Below are 22,874 nucleotides of genomic sequence, written 5' to 3'. Positions count from 1 at the left end.
TGACCAGAAGTTAGAGAAGTGTTGATGAAATGGGTGAGAAATGGTAGAATATCAGGAGCGATAGTCTGAAGGAGGTTTGAGGGGATAGGGTCCAGAGAACAGGTGGTAGGACGGGCAGAGGTAACGAGGGTAAGAAGGGTAAGAACCTCACTTGTAATAGAACAATAATGTCATTGTTAGCTAATGAATGTTTCCATGGTGACCAACGGCAACATGACAACGTTTTCATTGGTCCCTCTTCTTTAGAGAAGACCAGGAAATGATGGATACACGGATCGTGTTCAAATCAATAGGCACGTAATGACTCTAAATAATAATGATCACGCCACCAAACACACATTGAAACTAAAGGAACCAGCCTGTTTGGGAAATGTGAGAAGTAGAAAGTACAGGTATTAGTGTTCAAAATGTAAGAAGTCAAAGTAAAAAGTCGTTGTAAGTAGTGGAGTAAAGATGGCCATGTACCTGCACACAGGAAGAGAGAAACACACTGAATCAAACCTGAAATTCCACTATGTAAAGTAATGCAAATAAATAATGTTTTTCTGAATCAAATACTCCGAAGGACCAACTGAAGCACATGGGGTGTGTTCGGCCTGACCTGGAAATGTGAGGTATTTTTCCACTTTACTTTTAGGCATTGAAGACACGTACACAAGTTTTTGTAAATATAGCTTTTATATGCAGTTAGGTATTTTGTTTACTACCTCACAATATTTAAGTTCACTGACAATAGAGGTTTAGTAAAACTCTAAAAAGACTATGACTCCTTATTATGTAGATTAATGAAGCAACATAACATTCAGTGGTGGTATAAATTGTTAAAATAAAACAGGAAATTATACACACACAAAACTAAAATCATGACATAAACATACCCATGAACAGAAAATACCCCTGAATACCCATGCACCTGTGGAGAAGGCTGTAGAAGTGAGAAGTTAAAAGAATAGCTTTGCTAAAGCTAAACATAGCCTGAGGATTTCAGCTTGATCGAGCCGTTATTGTGCACCGAAACAGGAACCTGTTCCTTTTGAAGTCTGCACACATCTTGATGCTGAGCTTCCAGTTTATTTGACCAGTGACTGCTGTATTGAACGTATTGAATGTATTGAACTTTTGCTGACAGTCTCTTTCAGTCTGACTTCACCACTACAGCTTTTTTCTACATACAAAACAAACCATTTATACATAATAACAGCTATTTGTAAAGAGGACTTTCTGAAACCTAAAAGCTTGAAATACTTTTCAAACCAAGAGTAGTCCTTTCAGACATCTGGCTGTACACAAGCACGATTTTGTGGCAGGACATAACAGACTTTTGAATGGTTATTGTTTGATACCATCATCATTTCCTAAAGCACGAGACCCTCTAAGACTACTAAGATATCCAGAAAATAATCATTTAAAAGAATTCACATTTGAGAAGCTGGAACCAAAGCACAATTCTTATAATTAAATGGTCCTTAAAAGAAATGCTAACCAACCAATTAACTCATTGTTTCAGCCTTGGTAATCATTCAATAATCTAAAATGTATCAACATCTTCAGTAGCTTAAGTAATTACACCTTTCTCAAGAGGTTTTTCAGGGCTGTTTTCCACTTTGAGAGGAGACATTTTAATCAAGAAGCTGACGTAAGTGTTGCAAACAGCTGGAGCCTCACTTTGGGAACTGACCAGAAAAACTATAATTTGTTGATTTGATGGATTAAGCTGTATATTAGCTGCACACTTGATGCACAGCTGGGACACAATGAGACCCAGTGGAAGATGTTCAGCTGGTCTACAGACTAACGAGGGAAACTGGAACCACTGTGACTGTCCCGGATAAACAGAGATTATCCATCTTCCCTCCCTGCACATGCTGTTTATAGATGACGGAGGTTGTCAGCATTGATAAATGGAACATGGAGGGCTGCTTGTCATAAAGTCTCAGCGTCTGCCGATGATGGATCTGGTTCAGGAGCTGAGAGAAGGCCCTGAAGAAGCTTTTATTGTAGGCAAACGTAAATCATCAAAAGAGATCTGTTCGATGTGGAGCAATCATTAAATTGCCTATTTTTCTGGCAATAAAGGTTCTGAACTTAAGCCAAAGAGGTGTCTGTCCTTTTGTACTTCGCTGCAGACTGCTTGACACTCTGTAAAGCCCCTGTCACACTGTCCCGAAATTGACACCCGATGGACACACGATTAAGGAAATGTTCAAATTCGGCTCTGATCGTAACAACATCGGGCCATTCGTGAGGGCATCTTAAGCCATCGCATGCCCGCCGGTGGAGTTTCTTAGGCTCCGGCAGCAACTTCGTGAGCGGCAACTTCGTAAGGCACTCGTGAGGGCATCTTGTCAAATCGTGAGGGCATCTTGTTATCATCGGTGCCATCGGGCATTCGCCCTCACTCTGATCGGGGCGAATTCCCGATGACACCGATAATAACAAGATGCTCTCACGATGGCCTTACGAAGGGCAAAATTGACACACGAATTCAACACGAAAATGAACCTTCGCAAGGTCCTTCGGCAATTTTTTGGCATGCCAAAGATTTTGCCACCGCTCACGAAGTTGCTGCCGGAGCCTAAGAAACTCCACCGGCGGTTCCATACAGGCTTAAGATGCCCTCACATGTCTCCAATGTTGTTACGTCAGAGCCTCCGAATTTGAACTTTTCCTTTATCGTGTGTCCATCGGGTTGTTTTATTGCACAACAAAATCATGTAAACATATTATGTAAATAACCCAAGTTGTGTTCTGTGAAACTGAAAAGGATATAAAATATTATTTTGAAGGCGAGTTGACAGGAAGTTGTTGTTGCTATGGAAACAACATTACGGAGAAAACTTAATATCTTCTACATATAAAGACGGAGAAAGTAAAGAAAAAAGTCTGAAAATATCAGTACAGTATCATAGTACTTTAACATAATCGTTTTTGTTACTTTCGTTGCAGTTGTATGTCTTAAATGTAATGTAAATGTTGCCTTCGTGTGTGGTTCGGGGCCATCTTCGTGCGAAATTCACAATTCTATATTCATGTGTCCATCGGGTGTCAATTTCGGGACAGTGTGACAGGGGCTTATTGATGTACCTTCTTGCACGAATAAACTCCCTAAAAGTCTTATTCCAAGAATCTTCATTTCAGTATAACGTAAGGTTTCCTCACCATCTTATTATTTGTTAGTTAGTCTCTATACATTTCCGCCACACTCTTTAAAGGTCCCCTATTATACTGTTTTTCATCAATATATTATAGGTCTCAGATATATACAGAACATGTCTCTGAAGTGTTTGGCTCCAAATACCAAACAGATCATTGCAGCATCCCATAATGAAAATAAGGAGCCCCTCCCCACGCCCCTCTGAGAGATATTTGGTTACAAAGAACACAATGGTGCTCTAGGAGGAGATTCAGGTGATAAGGGGGGGGGGGGGGGGGTACCCTTGGTTTGGTGATTGGCTAATGGTTACACAAGCCCAAAACATCGTTTAGACATCTAATAAAGTGTCCAAAACTGAAGTCGTCTCATTTTCAGACAGGTTTTCATATAAATGGATCAGGACAAAAAGAGAGAGAATCTTTGTTCCTGAAACTTTCAGAGTCTCTTTACACAGAGGGAACACATGTTGATGTAGAAGAGACATGAAGAAGAGGAGACACATGTTGATGTAGAAGAGACATGAAGAAGAGGGGACACATGTTGATGTAGAAGAGACATGAACAATTAGATTTTGCATAATAGCTCCCCTTTAAACTCCATGATGAAGGTGTAGTTGTCTCACCTGTCCACAGCGATGGCCAGCAGAGCGTTAGTGGATACGTAGAGGGAGACGGTGCGCAGGTAGTTGGTGGCGGCGCAGAGAAGAAGTCCGTGATTCCAGGACAGCTGCTTCACCACGTAGTAGTCGAGCAGAAACGGGCAACAAACGGTCGCCACCAACACGTCCGAAACAGCCAGGTTAGCGATCAACAGGTTGGTGAGATTTCGGAGCTGCTTGTAGCGAGCGAGGCTGGCGATGAACAGGCAGTTTCCCACGCCACAAACCAACATGATGCCCACCAGAACCACCGCGATGACGATGGTGGCCACGAAGAAGGCTCGGCCCTGGGTGGTGTCCGGGATCTCGTCCAGAGGAATCTCGTAGTCCAGGACGTCGCCAGACAGGAAGTAGTCCGGTAGACCCAAGCTGCTGTTGGTCCTGTTGTCCATTTTGATTTAGGTCAACATGCTGAGGTGGAAATGTCTGCAGGAAAGTGCATCATTAAAAATCATAAAATAAAAAATCAGTAACGCAGAATAAACAGCAAGCGTAAAAGCATATTAATCAGAAAAGCAACAACTACATGATGACTTTTCTATTGTACTCCTAGATCAAATAAATCTACTGTTCCACGGTCAAGAATGAACTTCTAATCTCAGCTTTTAAAGAGGACATATTCTGCTCATTTTCAGGTTCATATCAGTATGTAGTGCCTCTACTGGGACATGTCTCCATGCTTCAATGTTCAAAAAGCTCTTTATTCCTCTCATACTGCCTGTGCTGCAGCACCTCTTTTCACCCTCTGTCTGAAACCAGAGCCCAGTCTGCTCTGATTGGTTAGCTGGCCGGCTCTGTTGGGATTGGTCAACGGCTTAGAGATGTCCCACCCCTTAGCCTATCACGTACAATGTGTTGGAGCGCTATCCAATAGAAGCGCGAGTGTTACATGGTGATGTCACTATGTTCCAGAAATAGAGTCCAATGGAAACATTTCAGCAAGGGAGGAGAAACTCACTTTTTAGCCTTTGCAGGCTATTTACATGCACAAAAACCTACATAACACACTACAGGAAAGAAAAAAACAGCATCTTGAACAAAAATGAACACCAGGAGATAACAAAGGATTAACGATACAGAGTTATTTTTGTTTGCGAGTTGAATGGGAAGATTATTTGGCTCTTGTGCGTCAGTGAAAACATTACTGCTTGACTTTCTGTAAATCACACCGGCACCGACTCTGACACTTTTACCGTAAAGACTCTAGATACAGTGTTGGACACACAGAGAGCTGTTTGGCCGCTCAGTGTGACTCCAGACCTCTGAGGGCTTTGACTCACGTGTTTCGTAGTTTTGCTGATGGTGTTGCTAGGTTACAGTGTTCATGTGTAGTCCTCTTGTTAGATTTGTCCGCAGGTCGGGGAATGTCTTAGCTCTGACATCTGAAAGAATCTTTTACTGCCCGACACAAGAGGTTTGTTTACCAAGATTTATCAAGAGAGGAATTAAAGTCAAGCAAAGTTATTAAATCCACACTGTCAAATCACTCTGTCATAAACAAAAGTCATGCATTGGAAATCTGTTTTAAGGAAGATTTTGTAGTGACAGTTAAAGTCGCTTATTTGTACAGCTAATGGAAGTATTAATTCATACCTGCTGTAGAGATATTAAATTATATTAGATTATATTAGATCAAAACAGGGGATCCTTAATCAATTTGACCAGACTATGGAAGTGTTTTATTGACCAATTAATAGATGAAGGGATAAAAAATATTAAGATTCATGACTCATATTAAAGAGGACCTATTATGCATTTTGGGGTTTAGTTTTTTTTGCATGTAAATGGTCTTTAAAGCCTAAAATCCCTGTGTTCCCTCCAGAGGGACTTTCTGTCCACACTCCCCCCCCGATTGAAACACCTCCATAGAGAGGCGAAGTCCCTCCCTTTCCGGGGGACCTCCATGGGACCTTATTTCGGAAAAATCATGTATTGAAGTCAATGGAGAGAGAAAGATTATCTTTTGATCCCGTTTGAATTGTGCAACGAATTACACATATGATGTTTGTCAATTTAAAAGATAATTTTGCAAGTCAAAAAAAGAAAAATGTGTCGTAAAACTGTGAAGTAACACATTGTTTGTGTGAAGCGCTCAATGAACTACAACTCTGGTCTTGCATACATCACCAACACCAAGACGGCCGTCACGTTGGCACATTTCACCTCTATATTTTCAGAATGAAGTGAAAAGTATTAAAAGAGGTGAAAATCAATACAAGTCTGGCCATGTTGAGAACTGTACAGACACGAAAGGGGAGTTAGTCGGTTCCGTAAGAGTCAGCATGCGGGACCGGCTTTACAAGGTTTCGGTGAGTAACATGAGTGTAATGTGTAACGTTAATGTACGCGACTCTGGGATTTGTAGTCTTTCTAGTTTCGTATTTTTCATAGTCTTATATTTCAACAGTTTTAAGACAAACTGTGGCTTTTTTGACATGGAAATTATTTTTTAAGATTGACAAACATCATATGTGTAATTCATGGCACAATTCAAACGGGATCGAAAGATAAGTTTTCTCTCTCCATTTACTTCAATACATAATATTTCCGTAATAAGGTCCCATGAAGCGGAAGTAGATGGGCGTGACTTCGCCACTCTATTGGATTCCTTTGTTTTCTTCCAGAACATAGTGATATCACTATACACTCGCGAGCATTGTACTTGATAGGCTAAGGGGACGGACATCTTTAAGTGGTTGACCAATCACAACAGAGCCGGCCAGCTAACCAATCAGAGCAGACTGGGCTCTGGTTTCAGACCGAGGGTAAAAAGAGGTGCTGCAGCACGAGAAATGAGAAAGTATGAGAAAAATAAAGACCTTTTTGAACATTAAAGCATGGAGACATGTCAAAGTAGAGACACTACATGCTGATATGAACCTGAAAATGAGAATAATATGTCCTCTTTAAAAATATTAATGATCACATTGACAAAGTTGACATAAAAGATAATTGTTTAATCATGATTTATAATACATTCCCCAACTATATAAATTGTAACTCAACATGTTTTCTACCAGAAACAAATTAAAAACACTTAAAATGACATGATATTGTTAGGTTTCTGAGAATAAAGTGCGATCTAATGAAATGTGAATGCCATTTTTCAATACTTGATAATTTAATTTGTTTCATCATTAAAATAATATTATATCTGCTTATGACTTGACATGACGTGAGTTTCACTGTAGAAACTATACCTAATTATGTCTTAATTGTGATAATAAGAAACTCATAATAATACAATATTTAATTTTATCTGAAAATATGTTTTACTTGAGGTGTTTCCAAATCTCTCTACGACCCGTTAAGGTCCCCTGGCAATCTCGTCAGGTATAAAAATAAGATATGAAACAAACATCAATATAAGAAGTGGATGAGATCCGGGAGGGAAACTTATAAATACTTCAAATTACAATATTAATCTAAACAAAATATTCCTGCAGGAATCACGTGCTGAACCATGTCAAATTAAGGTTAATTATGGACATCCATTTGCGTCTTTATAAATATCAAATAACCTTTAGAACGAACAGAACGTTTTTCGGTCTAAATCTACGTTTAAATAAAAAAGACATGCAGGTTTCTCCGTGATCCTCCAACTGACCTCACACATCATTAATTGAAAGCCTAATTAAATTAAATCACACAATTGAATACATAAAAGGACGAGCTGTCTGAACACTAAGGTTTAATTTAAATAAAGGAGATAATATTCTCGGATACAGACCTGGAGCTGCTTCTCCGCGCGCTCTGATGGACTGAATGACAGAAAGATCGCGAGGCGCGTTCACGTCATCTAGCGAACCAACACGCACACATATAGGGACTCGCGCAAGGTGACCATTAAAGCCGATTTAGAGAAAGAAACAAACCAACATCTCATCAAAAATTCAGAATTTCACTACGGGGATGATTAAAGCTCCATCTTGTCTTTAAACATGACTGATTATAAATACTTACAGTTTATACGGCTGAAACGATTTGTTTTATTCAATCAAGCCACTTTAAAGATGACTATAGGGAGCAATTCGATGTTTTAAGTCATTTATCAAGTCAAACATCTCCTTATCTAGTTCACAGATGTGAGGGTTTGCCGCTATTCCTTTTGAATAATGTCAAACTTGTAATGTGTTGTTATAATATTGAGTTTTGGACCGTTGGTTGGAAAATCAAATATTGTTAAAGTGTCACTTTGGTCTCTTAATTATTAGTCCTAAATGAGCTCCACGTCAACAGACTACCACAGTCAACTCCTTTTATTTTTTTATAAATGCACGAGTAATAATAATCTGATGTTACAAAATACAACTGGAGGGACACTTATTATACTTTTTATGTGAATGTTCCTGATTATACTCACATAAACACCTAGGCATAGTGATGACATCTGCTCCTGTGATAGCTCCTGCTACAGTAGGTATTTTTGCCATTATGACACACGCACGCACGCACGCACACACACACAGACACACAAAATAATTAATAGAGTGCCTCAAATATGTCTCATCCATTTGGACACGTCTTCTTCCAAATTGCTCAACAGGAAAATAACAATGCGCCTCGCTGCAGATATGCCATCTTGACAGCTCTTCAGCTTGTGGGGTCATATGCATTTAATGTACAAATGCTGAAAATGCCTCCACGTATTCCATTCAACATGGCCTCATTATTACCCGAGGTCAGATTAGAGCAGGAGTAAATGATGAGAAGGAGCTCGGCAACATTTCTGGTCCATGTCACATTCAGGATTTGAAGGGTCTTAACATCTTCAAGACGTACACAGACACAGTACAGTCCAATTAAAACCGGATGTTTGTATGACAGAAGTGACTTCAGAACAAGTGACATTCAAAACCCTTTCTTCAGTAAAAGTATGAAGAATGATCAGCAGAATGTTCCTAGGAAAATACTTCCTTTTGCAGTCAAATGTTTCCCGTCAGTGTTTCACTTTTATTATTCTGGGTTAATATTCCTGCGACAATCATGTGTATGTCGCATTTTATTGCGGTAGAAGATTATATTATAGTAATTTTTACTCATTCAGTTTGAACATTTTTGTTTTTTGGAGGTTTTCACTTTCCTGTAGTGTTATAGGCGTTTGTGGCTAAGGGGCGGGACATCTCTAAGCGGTTGACCAATCACAACAGAGCCAGCCAGCTAACCAATCAGAGCAGACTGGGCTCTGGTTTCAGACAGAGGGTGAAAAGAGGTGCTGCAGCACAGGCAGTATGAGAAAAATAAAGAGCTTTTTGAACATTAAAGGAAGGAGACATGTAGAGACACTACATACTGATATACACCTGAACATCAGCAGGAGAGGACTCTTTAAAGTAGAGACACTACATACTGATATACACCTGAACATCAGCAGGAGAGGACTCTTTAAAGTAGAGACACTAAATACTGATATACACCTGAACATCAGCAGGAGAGGACTCTTTAAAGTAGAGACACTACATACTGATATACACCTGGAAATGTGCAGAATATGTCCTAACAAAATGCACGTTACATCTGCATGCCGTTTTATGGATAATCAAAAGCACCAAGGCAATAACATGAAGAAAGTAGTGCTCAGTCTGACCTTTCAGAGTTGTGTTTCTTTTAAGCTGTCCCGTTAATGGGGAAGAAACACATGTAGATTGTATATTTTGCATTGCCGTTGTATCTCATGATTAATATCAAAAGTTGAAGGTGTTCTTGTTCTCAGCCCATAAATACATTGATAATGAAAATCCAGGAATAAAACACATCTAAAAACAACATATATGTAAAAGCCTTTTATTTTACAAAAAAAGATGTAGGCCAGTGATCATTCGCCTGACCTCAACAACGACAATTTACCCAACAAAAAGTAATAATAGAAAAAAAAGAAAAAAGGAGGAGATGTACGATTTACAGAAATAAAAACGAACGGACAGAAAGGGACCCCCATCCCCCCCCCTCACAGAGTCTCTGCGTCCCTGGATTAAACTCCGGGGATCTATTTCTTGGCGTACGTGATCTTCATGGCGCAGGTGGCTGTGATCCTGAAGCCCTGCAGCGCGTCTTTAGCCACGCCCGCCTGGTTTTCACTCTCAAACTCCACGAAGGAGATGTCGTGTTTCCCCGGGACGAGTCGCACCTCTTTGAAACCGGGAAACCTGCAGAGGAANACACGCTGAGATCCAGAGATGGCAAAAGTACACACATCCTTTCCTCAAGAGTACTTCTACTTTTACCAGAGTATTTTTAAATACGAGTATCTGTACTTCTTCTTGAGGAAAGGATGTGTGTACTTTTGCCATCTCTGGATCTCAGCGTGTGTCTCTCTTCCTGTGTGCAGGTACATGGCCATCCTCTACCCTCTGAGGCCTCGTATGAAGCACCAGACGGCGTACTGCGTGATCCTGACCGTCTGGATCGTCCCCATCTTCATCTCCATCCCCTCCGCCTTGATGTTCTCTGAGACCAAGTACCCCCACAAGGAGGGTCGTTCCCACAAGACCTTCTGCGCTCAGATCTGGCCCGTGGACCAGCAGCTTTACTACCGCTCCTACTTCCTGCTCATCTTCGCCCTGGAGTTCATGGTCCCGGTCACCGTCATGGCCGTCTGCTACATCCAGATCTCCAGGGAGCTTTGGTTCAAAGACGTTCCCGGTTTCCAGACGCAGCAGATCCAGAAGCGGCTGCAGAGTCGACGGAGGACGGTGGTGGTTCTGGTTCTGGTGCTGGTCGCCTACGTCCTGTGTTGGGCGCCATATTACGGTTACGCCCTACTGAGGGACTTTTACCCCACCCTTATATCCAGGGACAGGAACTCCTTAGTGGTCTTCTACATCATCGAGTGCCTCGCGATGAGCAACGGGGTCATCAACACCCTCTGCTTTATGAGCGTACGAAAAAACACCAAGCGCCTGAAGAAAGCGGGAAAGTTCCCCCTGAGGCTGGTGACTTTTGTTCCGGCAAAGTCTTCGGTCGAAACCGAGACACGGACTTTGTCTCTCCGAGTGACGGACGACACGGAGGGAGGGAGGCTGAAGTCAAAATATAGGACATAGGACGCAAATATAGGACTATTTTAACAGCACACTGGATGAGATGTGATAGGATTTTATTTATCCCGAAGGAAATTGTTGTGCCAAAGTTACAAAAATACAATAAACACAGCAGCATAATAATAATAAAACTGTAAAAAGAGCAATTAAATAACTACAAGATCTGCTTAAACATCCAGAATCTCATCAAAGAAGCGCCAACATGGGATCATTCAAAGTCGTATCGTCCAACCGGGAGATGGAGGCACTTTCAAGTACAAAAGCATCTGAGATGTCATTAGAAACTGTTTGGAAAAGGCACTCAAGTAAAAAATACTTGGCAGGTGATTGGATGAATCCATTGTCAGTCAAACTCTTGGGAAAGTCCACTAGGAGAAGATTAAAAACCGTCTTTTTCATCGAGGAAAGCCTTCAGTGCCATTCTTTGTTCTTCCTTCAATTAATAAATACCATCACTGTTGTTTTGAAGGAACAGCCGCCTCTCTGTGTTGCGTCACACAAAAACAATTGCTGCTCTATAGATCCTCACAGGCATGGAGGACGCTGATTGGTCCATTCACAAACGCATTAGTTTAAGCAAGATAGGTGTGATGTTGTGATATTGTGATATTGCAAGAATCCAGATGCTGTGCAAGGTAACGTGTGAGAAGTTCTGTTTCAGAAGAGCTGTGCACAGTTTGTAGAAATACTAGATTTAAGCGTAGGTTTTGCTTCAAGCTAAAAGGTTCCAGTAAACACCGGTGTGATATTAAAATTGAGTCCTCCAACATTCCATCATATTATATAAAGGACATAAGACGACAAAATAATAATAATAATACCAAAATAAAAATAGTTGAAATGAAACAGTACGATTAATTTGAATAAAATAGTGCAGGTGAAAGAAACATTATGTAAGGTTCAATATTATACAGTGAAACACAATTAACTATAACTATTAAGATAATAAGTTAAATAAGTTCTAAAGATGCAACCAGATGAATGCTTTAGGAGAGTTCATGCGTTAGACGTTTTTTGCTGAGAAATGTGCGTCGCATATGAGTACAACAGTTATTGTTGATTGATGTTATTTTTGATTTATTTACGAGTATAGCAGAGAGTAGACGCTGCTGACTGAGATATATATATAGAGGATATATATCAGAAGGTGTGGTGTTTATTAATAAAGACTCTCTCAGCCAATCACATCAGTGGCGTCATCACAGCCGAGCCAATCACAGGGAAGCACGACTACAACGATTCAACAAATAAGGAAACAGCCTCTTCAAGAAATCACGTTGTTGTCCTGTTGATTTAGCCCAGCGGTGTCACACTCAAATACACAGAGGGCCAAAATAAAAAAATCGGTACTGGTCGAAGGCCGGACTGGTTCAATGTTTATTGCAGAACGTATTTAAATGAACTTATTGCACATATTAAACCTGGAACTAACAAAGCTTAAATTATTGCCTAAACAACTTTAAACATTAAATAATCAGTTGCATTAATTTCTTATGGCTCTATCTGCAGATTTTCCTCAGTCAATGGAAACATCCATTGAGCTCAGTGTGCTGCTCTGTGATGCTAGTTCAAGCAGATACTTGGCATCTCATCTTGGGTGCAAGTTCATCAATGTTTGGGCTCAGGCTCTGAGCTGAGGAGACCCTCAGGATGGAGTGAAGGTGTGCGTGCAATATACCGGAGGGCCAGATCTAGTAGTAATTAGAAATTATCCTGCGGGCCGAAATTAAATCCACCAAGGGCCTGATTTGGCCCCCGGGCCTTGAGTTTGACACATGTGATTTAGAGCAACATGATGTGAATGCACGGCTGCAGCCACAAGTGGGGGGTTTATTATTTAATGTATACAATAATGATAAAAATTATATAATGACAAATATTGATAAGGCGTTTATAATCACGTTAACTCTCAGTTTGGATTCTACTGCATCTGATTTCATTGTATTTCAAACCTGAAATCCCCCCTTAGCTAAGTAATGTAAATATATAATGTTTTTAGGTTTCAAATTTAGACCCGTAACATTTGGAGAGGTTTCTTTTTAATTGTTCTCAGTGATAACAGCAGTGGAAGAAATAACCAGACCTATGAAAGTAATAAGACACTTTGAAAATACTCTCTTACATGTAAAAGTCCTGCATTTACAATACATGTTAGTAAAGGTGTGCATAGCTTGCCTGTCAGTGTTTTACTGCTTGATGTTTTGGGATTAATTTGACTGCTGTTTTAAAGTGTATGTTACATGTTATTACTGTAGATGTTTATGATTGTGTTCATTTGAACTCCTTTATATAAAGTTGGGTATTTCTATCTACAGCAATGCGTCATATTCTCTAAAATCATTATATGTTTGCAGCATTATTCTGTGTCATCACAAATCTGTAAAAAGTCATTTTGCCATGATTTTCATCGAGTAAAACAGCTCCGTTTTCACTGCCTGGCGAAGCATTTTCCAGCTGATCCGAGATGGTAAATTGTGGATTAAAAAAAGGGAACATTTTCCAAACGAATAAAGAAACATTTCAACATCCATCAGCTAATTCGCAGAGTCATGGCCTTTACTGATGTTTGTTTGTAATGAGTAAATATGAGTTGTTGTTTCTCCAGCAGGGAGTAATGAGGTGAAACAGGAAGTGGTTTGATGTTGAGTGTGTGGATTAACTCCCTGTGTGTTAATTAATATATGTGGTGACGTTTCTGTGACGCTCTCTGGATGCATCTATCCTCTACTCTTTATTATATAAAAATAATATTCATTAATATGTTTTTTAGGAATTGTAAGGTGTCCTTGGGTGATTTGAAAAGCGCCTCTAAATAGAATGAATTATTATTATTATTGTTGGGGAAATATTTGGTATTNTGTCCTTGGGTGATTTGAAAAGCGCCTCTAAATAGAATGAATTATTATTATTATTGTTGGGGAATAATTTGCTTAGGTATTCAACCTTTGACACAGTTCATAATTTTCTCTTCTCACTGTCTCCTTTCCCATGGCATAAGTTCTACTTCCTTGGGTATTGCTGCTATCTCTCTTAAGCAGGGGAAGCTCATTGTTGATGCCAGCTTATGACGGAGCACGAGCTGCCATGAGATAGTTTACTGTTCAGGGACATCTAGCAGCCCTTCTTTTTAGGAACGTAGGTTCCCTGGCGCACATTCTTTTCTATGGACGACAGCTCTAGTTAGATTCAGCGTCCATATTTGTTTAGTCTCGCTGATGAAGGATGTTGATTATTACACTCTGAACTAGGGCTGCTCGATTATGGCAAAAATCATAATCTCGATTATTTGGGTCAATAATTGATATCACGATTATTAAAAACGATTATCCATTTGCTTTGAAAACATCAATTTATTGGAGAAAAATGTTTTGAACAGTATGTTTTTAACAGTTGATTACCCTGAACTTCAAGAATAATTCAACAGAAAAAAAAAAAAAAAGTAAAAAAAATAATAATAAAGAAATAATCGTTTTATTTCGGTTACGTTGTTTTCATAATCGTTGCAAGTCATAATCGTAATTGCGATTAAAATACGATTAATTGAGCAGCCCTACTCTGAACTAGTTCAAACTTTGAACTACAGAAGAGTGCTTCAGAATTGATTGCGGCATCTCAACCCGTATGGTCCCGTGACTTGTCTTGTGAATTCTCCGGCCGAAGCTCCAAACAAAGCTCCAGCTCTCCTCGTGTCTCTCCGAGTCCTGTTTCCAATTTCTTCAGAAGTATATATCACTATAGGTTAAGCTACCCAGCAAATTAAAGTAATTTCAATTGGCTCCACCTTTACCAGCTTTAACATGAAAGAGATGAACACATTATTGCATAATTTTACATAATTTTGAAAGAAAATGATTTGGCTTTCAAGGAACAAATAAAGCTATAAAATAGAGGGACGTTAGCTCATATATGAGAGTTCAAAGATCTTTTACTTTGAAACTGTACATCAGAATGACCTGATATTCTCTGAGTGAATATTTAAGGTGGTCTGCTATCCCCCTGAAGTGAAATGTGTCTTTGATTATGGACAGTTTTGTATATATTCACATGTAAAGATAGAGGGACGTTAGCTCATATATGAGATAATCAAAGATGTTTTATTTTGAAACTCTACATCAGAATGACCTGATATTCTCTGAGTGACTATCTCTTGTGTAAAGTGCATATTTTTCTTGCTGATTAATCTAATAACTGAGTGTGATGGAAGGCAAGTCAAAACATTTGGTGATTCATTTCTGTTTAACATCACGATGAAATAGAAAACAAAACAGGAAAGACTTTTTTTGTTTTCAATAAATGTATTCAATAAGGATAAGAACATACTAAGTAACAATTATAAGAGATCTACTCCGTAATTGTACATATTTACACAAGTAAAATCAATCCCAGACAGGAAGAGATGGAGCTTCAACTGAGAAAAACACTTAAACAAAATAATAAACCTTATACAAATACAATTAAAATGGACAAATCCAAATCTTTATCGCGTTTTCAGTGCTTTAGAAAGAACAGTTAGTAGTTTGCCCTTAACTTGTGTATTTCACTTCAAACATTTATTAATTAAACATAGATTTAAAGCTGCAAGAGGGATCTTTTTCAGGCATAAACTTGTATTAATCCACTGTTTAGTTTGAGGCCAATATGACGACAGCTGTTGTTGTTCCACCGAGGGAAACATACACCACTCATTTTTAATTGCTTCAAAGAGGTTACATGTCCACTCAGAAGAAATGGGACAAAATAAAAGGATTTCTGAAGCTGAGTGACTTCAGGTTCAGGTTCAGGTTAGATGCTAACGTTGAGGACAGTACACAGAGTAATTATAGTTGCTAAAAGCTAATGGTTTAGGGAGAACATTGGGTTTCAGGGTCAGCTTAGGGACAGTTTTCAGCTACTACGTGAGCACTGTGGAGACACAGAGTGCATTTTAAAATGACTTTTGAAAGATATTTTTTGACATAATGTGTGAATATAAAATGCTTAGGACCGAGGCTGTATTAGGTTGTTTTGCTAGTTGTATAAAGGACTCAATTAATTGATTTACACAAGATTTCTGAGCTTATTAACCCTTGATTTGTGTTCTTGTTAAATGTGATGTTAGGGACAGAAAACAGAATAATTAAAAGGTGCTAAAAACTGAGATATGGGGGAGAGCATTTGGTTTCAAAGACAGCTTTTGGATGGTTTTCCCCTTATAGATGAGACCTGTGGACGTAGATAAGTGCTTTTTGAAATCAGCTCTCTAATGTTCTACTTTTGGGAAGAAGGAAAACAAAAATAAAGACAAAGAGAGCAAGAGGAAGACATAAATGCATCACCTGAAGAATGACCTCAGGGTTTTGATAGTTGCACATATCAACGTTTCTGAATGCATGGCTTTCAGGGGTTCCCAAACTTTGCCATGCCAAGGACCCCCATATAGCATTATCCTCTGGCGGGGACCCCCTGTTGCGACATTTGCTACATCCGTGCTCTCATCCAGCTGCAGAGCGAAACATTCACTAGNTCCACAAGCTGAGCAGATTTTCACTCGCAGTAGCGGCAGCTCGATTCTGATTGGCTTGAAGGGCGGTTGTGTGATTCAAAAACAAAAAATATGACAAGATTGGCATCAAAGGACACATAGATTGATAGATATGCAGTTATTAATAACATTAAGAAAAAAACAAACTTAAAAAAAAAGAAAAATCCTGTTTCCCTCAAACTTTGAGTGACCCCCCTGGCGCCCCCTGGCAGCCCCTGGGGGCCCCCACTTTGAAAAACACTGGCTTAGATTAGATCACATCTGAGCTGATAAAACATCTGATTTGTGTTCTTGTTCGATTCTGATGTTGAGGACAGAATTTAAAAAGGAGAAATAATGGTTTTAAGGACGGCTTTTTGTTGGATTTCCACAGGTCAGTTGGGACCAGATTCTATAAACTCAACACTAACATAAATTGCATTTTATTAAAAGTGAAGATCAGATCCAAACACAAGCATTTTTGGGACACTTTACATTAATATGTATTTACACTTTATCTGTCTGGTTCAGATTAAAAACAAACAAACAACAAAAATCAAGACGTTGTGTATTTATTTCCTCGTCTTCATGAAGGTCTTTGCCTCCTTCTGTAACTCCTTGATGTCCTCCTTACCGCTGTCGTCAGAAACAGGAGGTGTGTAGTCTGAGTCATCGCCCGCATCCTCGCTGTCGTCATCGATGAAGCTGTCGTCGTACTCGTCCTCTTCATCATCATCATCCTCACCACCGCCGACCTTTTTGTGGACGGTGCGGGTAGAGCGAGCTGTAAAAGCATTATCAGAGTGAGTGAGTCACACGGGGAGGAAACACAAAAAGGCTTAAAGTGCAACAAGAGAAATGTGTTTATTTCATCTGCCGCTGTTCCTGGAGTTCATTTTGAATTCAGCAGAACTTTATGTTTTACTTTAGGTAGAAAGAATAGAAAATACAGACAGAGAAAGGGGGGGGGGGGAGTTTGACATTTCAGTTTTTAAAATAAGGTTTTTGGTTGAGGAACTGCCACTACTTGTCATCAAATTCACTTTTCTTTAAGCCATGGACTGAATCATTTAACAGAGTAATGACTTTGTAGACAGCTAGCATTGTGAAATCATCCATTTTGTGTGGCGCAGTGGGCTAGTGCGTTGGTGTTCGGACCAGGGGGTCACAGGTTCAAACCCCTCTGCAGTCAGCATGTCGTTGTGTCCCTGAGACACTTCAACCCAAATTGCTCCTGTGGGGATTTTCCACAGTATTGAGTACCGTAATTTTCGGACTATAAGGCGCACCTGAATATAAGCTGCAGCAGCGGCATACCACTCTCGGTTCCACTTTTACTTTTGCGCGCTACCTGTCTCACTCTTTTCCGGCCTCCAGCTTTCCCTGCTGGAACCCGCCGCTTAAAGGTGGGGGTCCGCGGACCGGCCATAGAGCCCATAGAGTTAAAGGTGTTGGCCGTTAGCTGTACAAATCCATAGATTAGCCGCACCGTTATATAAACCGCAGCGTCGAAAAATAGGGACAAAGGCGCGGCTTATAGTCCGAAAATTACGGTATTTAAGTCGCTTTGGATAAAAGCGAATAATAAGTAACATGTAACGTGTAATCCATAATGAGTCAGATACTTAGTTTTTTTGACTGAAAACCTGCAGAAGAAATGGTGTTCCCATCAGCCTCTGCTGTACTGTGCATTGACTGCTAATTAGCACATTAGCATGCCACCAAGCTAACCTAACAGACAGTATTTGACTTGCTAAACATCAGCATTTTAGCATTGCTATTAGAACCATCTTTAATGTTTTCTTGTAAAATATAATGAGTAACCAGCTTTTTCACTTACTGTTAAAACCTTTTGACAATTGGACATGTCCATCTACATATTTTAGATTAATTTATATTGCTTTAAATTCGCTCTATCGAATAATGAACTACTTATTTATGTGCATATTTTTCTTCTTTTTTTTGGTTAAAAATTGTAACTCTAATTTGTATATCTTCTTCATCTTCTTCTTCTTTTTACATTTGAGACATTTCTTTTTCTGGTTAAGACCCCGAAATCTCTCCCCCTCTCTGACATCTCTCCCCTGACCTCTCCACCCTGCCTCTCACCTTTCCCCCCTGCCCCAAATGGTCCTGGACTCTAACCCCCCACCCCCCACCACACACACAACCTTCCCTCATCCAGCACCAGCCACTTTTCTACCCATCTCCGCTGCTACTCCAGTGAAACTGTACTTTGAACATTTTTCTATTTTGCACAAACAAATCTTGCATTAATGTGAATTCATGTTCTGTGTTTTTAAATATATTATCAACCAGCACTTATTAAACTATTACTTAGTTGTATACCCCGTTTATCTAGGCCCTTTTTGTATTTTGTTTTATGTATATATGTCACACTGTGGGACTGCGGGAAACGGTATCTCGAGATTTCTGTATGTATAACACATGTAGACATTTTGACAATAAAGCTGACTTTGACTTTCAAAGATATGTATTATTATCGAATCCATGAACCAAATTACATTTTTCAAGGGAGCACTTTTGAACATTTTTATAATTTTTATAATTTGTTCATGATATTTAGAACTCATCTAATTATTGTTTAAACGTAAGTGTGTGTTTTAATGCAGAAAGCCCATTATTTGTTCATTAAAAGAAGGAATGAGGATGTGCAGCCGAGGCAGAGGTTTGCTCTCACTAATGGCTTTCTAGTTTTAATAATAACCTTCATAATAGACGCAGCATAGACCAACAGGGCCCCTAATGACATCCCTGCTATAGCTAAATGTCAAAATGTAGATGTATAATTTAGATTTCTACTGCATTTCCATCAGTAGTCATCAACATCTTTTGTTTTTCATCGGTGAAAGGACAGCAGTGTTGAAGAAAGAAAGAAAAGGAGGCGTCATTTTTACGGTCTCTTGAGGTTGAGACACGGCGGCGTCTTAAATCACGAGAGATTGTCGAGGGAGTCGTCCGTAAATAAGCGTTAAGTAAATGTCAACTGAAGGCCTCAAAATGCAAATGCTGCCGAGGAGAGACACGCTTCAAATCAGTGGAGAGAGGTTTGGTTAGTCAATGGTGTGTGTGTGTGTGTGTGTGTGTGTGTGTGTGTGTGTGTGTGTGTGTGTGCGACGTGTGTGGGACGTGTGTGTGTGGGACGTGTGTGGGACGTGTGTGTGTTTTACTCTGAAACACATCCTCCAGAGTAAGGTTGCACATGTGGAAAAATGCACTGAATTGCGATTATTTTAACTCTTTATTGCAATTGTGATAAATGTGTCATTATGAAATAAAAGTCTCTTGAAATAAATAAACGTGTATTTAAATGTAAATGTATACATATTTATTACCTCATTTATTTATTTCAGAATTTATTTCATAGGCATATTTATATATATACGTATATATATTTATTTAATTATTTATGTATTTATTTATTTAATTTTGGCTTAAATGGCATCATCATCATCATGCCTTCCAATCCCTCCTTCTATAGTCCATGCTGTTATATCTCACCTGTAGCAGTCGGTGCCAAAAGGACACTCGGGTAAGTCTTCCTCCTGCGTCTCATCTTCCTCCTCTTCCTCATCCTCCTCGTAATCGGTGTCCCCGGGGTGACTGCTCTCCTGGAAATGCATCGGGTTCTTCCTGCAGAAACAAACAGGAAGGTGATGAGAGGTCTTCAGAAACATAATGGAGAGTCTGCACATTGAACATTTGAACAGCATGTTTCCAATCTGCTGCGTGTCCCTCGTTACAGGATGTGCATTTTTATTAAAAAAGGACCAAACACTGGACATTTTGGAGAATTTAAAGCACAAACTGGGGGAAAATGTTCCTTTAGAGTTACATACTGTATGGTGGTAAATAGATTGCATTCATATAGCTTTGTTCCAGTCTTTACAACCCCTCAAAGCGCTGTACACAAGCGTCTATGAGTTTCTAGAAAAGTGCTATACAAGTGTCATATATTGTTATTATTATTATTATTATATACAAGTCAGCATTCACACACATTCACACACATTCATACGGAGGCAGAGGCAGACATACAAGGTTCAGCCGTCCGATTCGAGGATGACCATTTGTGTTTTCCTCCAAATATGGAGCACTTATTTTTTAAGAAAGTCACGGCAAATAGGTCGTGTAAAAAATTAGAATTAGCATTTCTAGAGATATTTATGGAATATATTCTCCATATATATATTATCTCTCTATATATATAAGTTGCAAAAACCACAAGACAATATTAATAGTAACAATAACACAAAATTATCAAAAATATTGGATAAATGTTATTTTGTGTCTAAAGCCCTTCACTAGCGTTTTATTGTAAGAGTTTATCGATTTGTGTATATTTTCTACTTTTTAATGCTGTTTTAATTGTATCTCGAGATGTTTACATTTTAGTATTGTTTATGTCTACTCTTTAATTTCTACGTACGTGCAATGCCTTGTTTTGTTGTTTTTTATGCTGCTGCAATGCAAAAATGTCCCAATTTTGAATCAATAAAGTACCTCTTATCTTATCTTATCCATGAAGACAGTTTTGTGTTTATTTTGTCGCGATTAAGGTCAGTTTTTTAGGGCCAAAGCTTTGAAAAAATGACAATTAAAAAACTTGAGATGTGTCCTTTTTGGGGGATTTGGTTGACTCTACACTTAGCTGATTCGTCATCCTGTGAATGACAACGATTTGACTGATTCCCCACCAATTAAAGGGAATGTCGTTAGTTTAGGAGCTTTAAAATGTAAATCCGTGAGATTATTTTCTTTACTTTGTGGTTTACTTCCTTTTTAGCTGTTATGTTTTTGGACGAGTCTTTATCTTATCTTGAAGACGCAGGATCTCTCGAGGCTAAAAGCAGAGAGAGATCTCAGATAAGCTTTATTTCATTTGTTCCTTGTTTCATGTTTATCCCCTTCTCACATCAAAGAAAAACTCTCTGTTTGGGCTCTAAAGAAGCTCAGCTGTTGTGTTGATTCTCAGTTTACCTGTAGCAGTTCTTCCCGTACGGACACGGCGTCCTGAGTCTGGCATCTGCTCGTTTAGTCTGCTGTCGTCCATTCTTCATCTCCTTCTCCTCGTTCTCAGATTGACTGATTTTACTCGTCTGTGTTTCGGTGTTTGCTGCAGATGTTCCTGCTCCTCCTTCCTCCTCGTCCTCCTCCATAGGGAAGCCGTCAGACTCGTCGCTGATCCCAGATCTGTTGGGTTCGCTCTGAAGACGACCTGAAGGCTGCTCTGAAGGAACATCCTGAGAACGGACAAAGACGTAAACGTATTGTCCCTAGTGAAGTGTAAAGCATATAAGGTAGATCATTTACATTTCAAGACTGAGAGTAAGTCTTATTTGGATTAACAATTAATACATTAATGGGATCAAACAAACACAAAGTGCAGTAAAAAAACATCAATAACCACATGTACTCGCTAATAACTCAACTGTTTTAGACTGAGTGGCTTCCTGCTCTTCATCACTCATCTTCCTCCTTCTCTTCTTCGGCATTTCCTCCTCGCTGAGCTCCTCTTCAGAAGAGGAGGCCTTGGTGGGCGTGGCCTGTTTTGCTGCTTTAGAGCTGGTTGAAGGTCCTTTAGTGCTGGTTGAAGGTCCTTTAGTGCTGGTTGAAGGTCCTTTAGTGCTGGTTGAAGGTCCTTTAGTGCTGGTTGAAGGTCCTTTAGTGCTGGTTGAAGGTCCTTTAGAGCTGGAAGAAGGTCCTTTACTTCTCTTTAAAGCTGATTGAACGTAAATGGAGGGAGAAAATATGAAAGTTGTTTTTGATTAACTTGTTTTTCACAGAAATGCACAAAAAATGTAGTGGCCTTCAATGTTAAAAACAGCAACAAACAACGTCGATAGGAGTACAATAACCAATACATCTGTTTTTAACTTTATCTTTTATCTAAGACTTGTCTCTAATCTTTGAATATTGTGAAATACTGAATATGTAAAACAATATTGAACAGGATAAATGTCCTCTTGGTGAAATTGTTAACACTTCCACACACAACTCAACACTCATTTTGTGAAGAGATCACAAGACATAATAAAAGACAAAGCTTTTAATTTAAAATAGGTAGCTAAGTAAGTGAGTCATTTAGTAGGTAAGTAGATAAGTAACTAAGTAATATAGTAGGTAAGTAGGTAAATAAGTAAGTAAGTGAGTAAGTCAGTAAGTACTTCAGTGAGTTAGTAGATAAGTAGCTAACTAACTAAGTACCTAATTTAGTAGGCAAGTAGGTAAATAAGAAAGTAGAGTAACTTACTAACTGACTAAGTAAGGTGGTTAGTAAGTACTTAAGTAAGTTAGTAAGTAAGTAAGTAAGTAAGTAAGTCAGTAATTTAGTAGGTAAGTAGGCAAACAAGAAAGTAAGTCAGTCTCTAATGGCGCTTTTCCACTGCAGCACGTAGCACGGGCCCGCTTGTTTTTGCTTTTCCACTCGGGGTAGTTCCAGCTCAGGGCTACTTTTTCACCTTTTTCCTGGCCCTCCAAAATCGAGGTTCTTACCGGGCC

General features: G+C 39.3%; 2 protein-coding genes and 1 pseudogene across 2 annotated transcripts in view; 2 read left to right on the top strand and 1 right to left on the bottom strand.

Annotated features, from left to right (window-relative positions):
- Positions 1–1,929, top strand: part of snrpb2 (small nuclear ribonucleoprotein polypeptide B2) — a 7,905-nt gene extending 5,976 nt beyond the window's left edge. Inside the window, exon 8 of the mRNA XM_010794780.1 lies at positions 1,876–1,929. Within this exon, the coding sequence (XP_010793082.1) occupies positions 1,876–1,929 (54 nt within the window). The remainder of the gene's footprint in view (positions 1–1,875) is intronic.
- Positions 1,930–8,798: 6,869 nt separating this feature from the next.
- LOC104965755 (prokineticin receptor 1 pseudogene) lies at positions 8,799–10,891 on the top strand (annotated as a pseudogene).
- An 8,979-nt stretch (positions 10,892–19,870) lies between these two features.
- On the bottom strand, positions 19,871–22,110 carry LOC104965744 (aprataxin and PNK-like factor). The gene is made up of 3 exons (XM_010794758.1): positions 21,806–22,110; positions 21,354–21,616; positions 19,871–20,006 (listed from the first exon to the last, which is right to left on the bottom strand). The coding sequence occupies exons 1-3, from the start codon at positions 21,866–21,868 to the stop codon at positions 19,871–19,873; spliced, it is 462 nt and encodes a 153-aa protein (XP_010793060.1). The 5' UTR covers positions 21,869–22,110.
- Positions 22,111–22,874: the final 764 nt, after the last annotated feature.

The sequence above is a fragment of the Notothenia coriiceps genome, unplaced genomic scaffold, assembly GCF_000735185.1.
Source record: "Notothenia coriiceps isolate Sejong01 unplaced genomic scaffold, NC01 NC01_scaffold00002120, whole genome shotgun sequence".
Lineage (NCBI taxonomy): Eukaryota > Metazoa > Chordata > Actinopteri > Perciformes > Nototheniidae > Notothenia > Notothenia coriiceps.
This window is presented reverse-complemented; position numbering and strand designations above follow the sequence as displayed.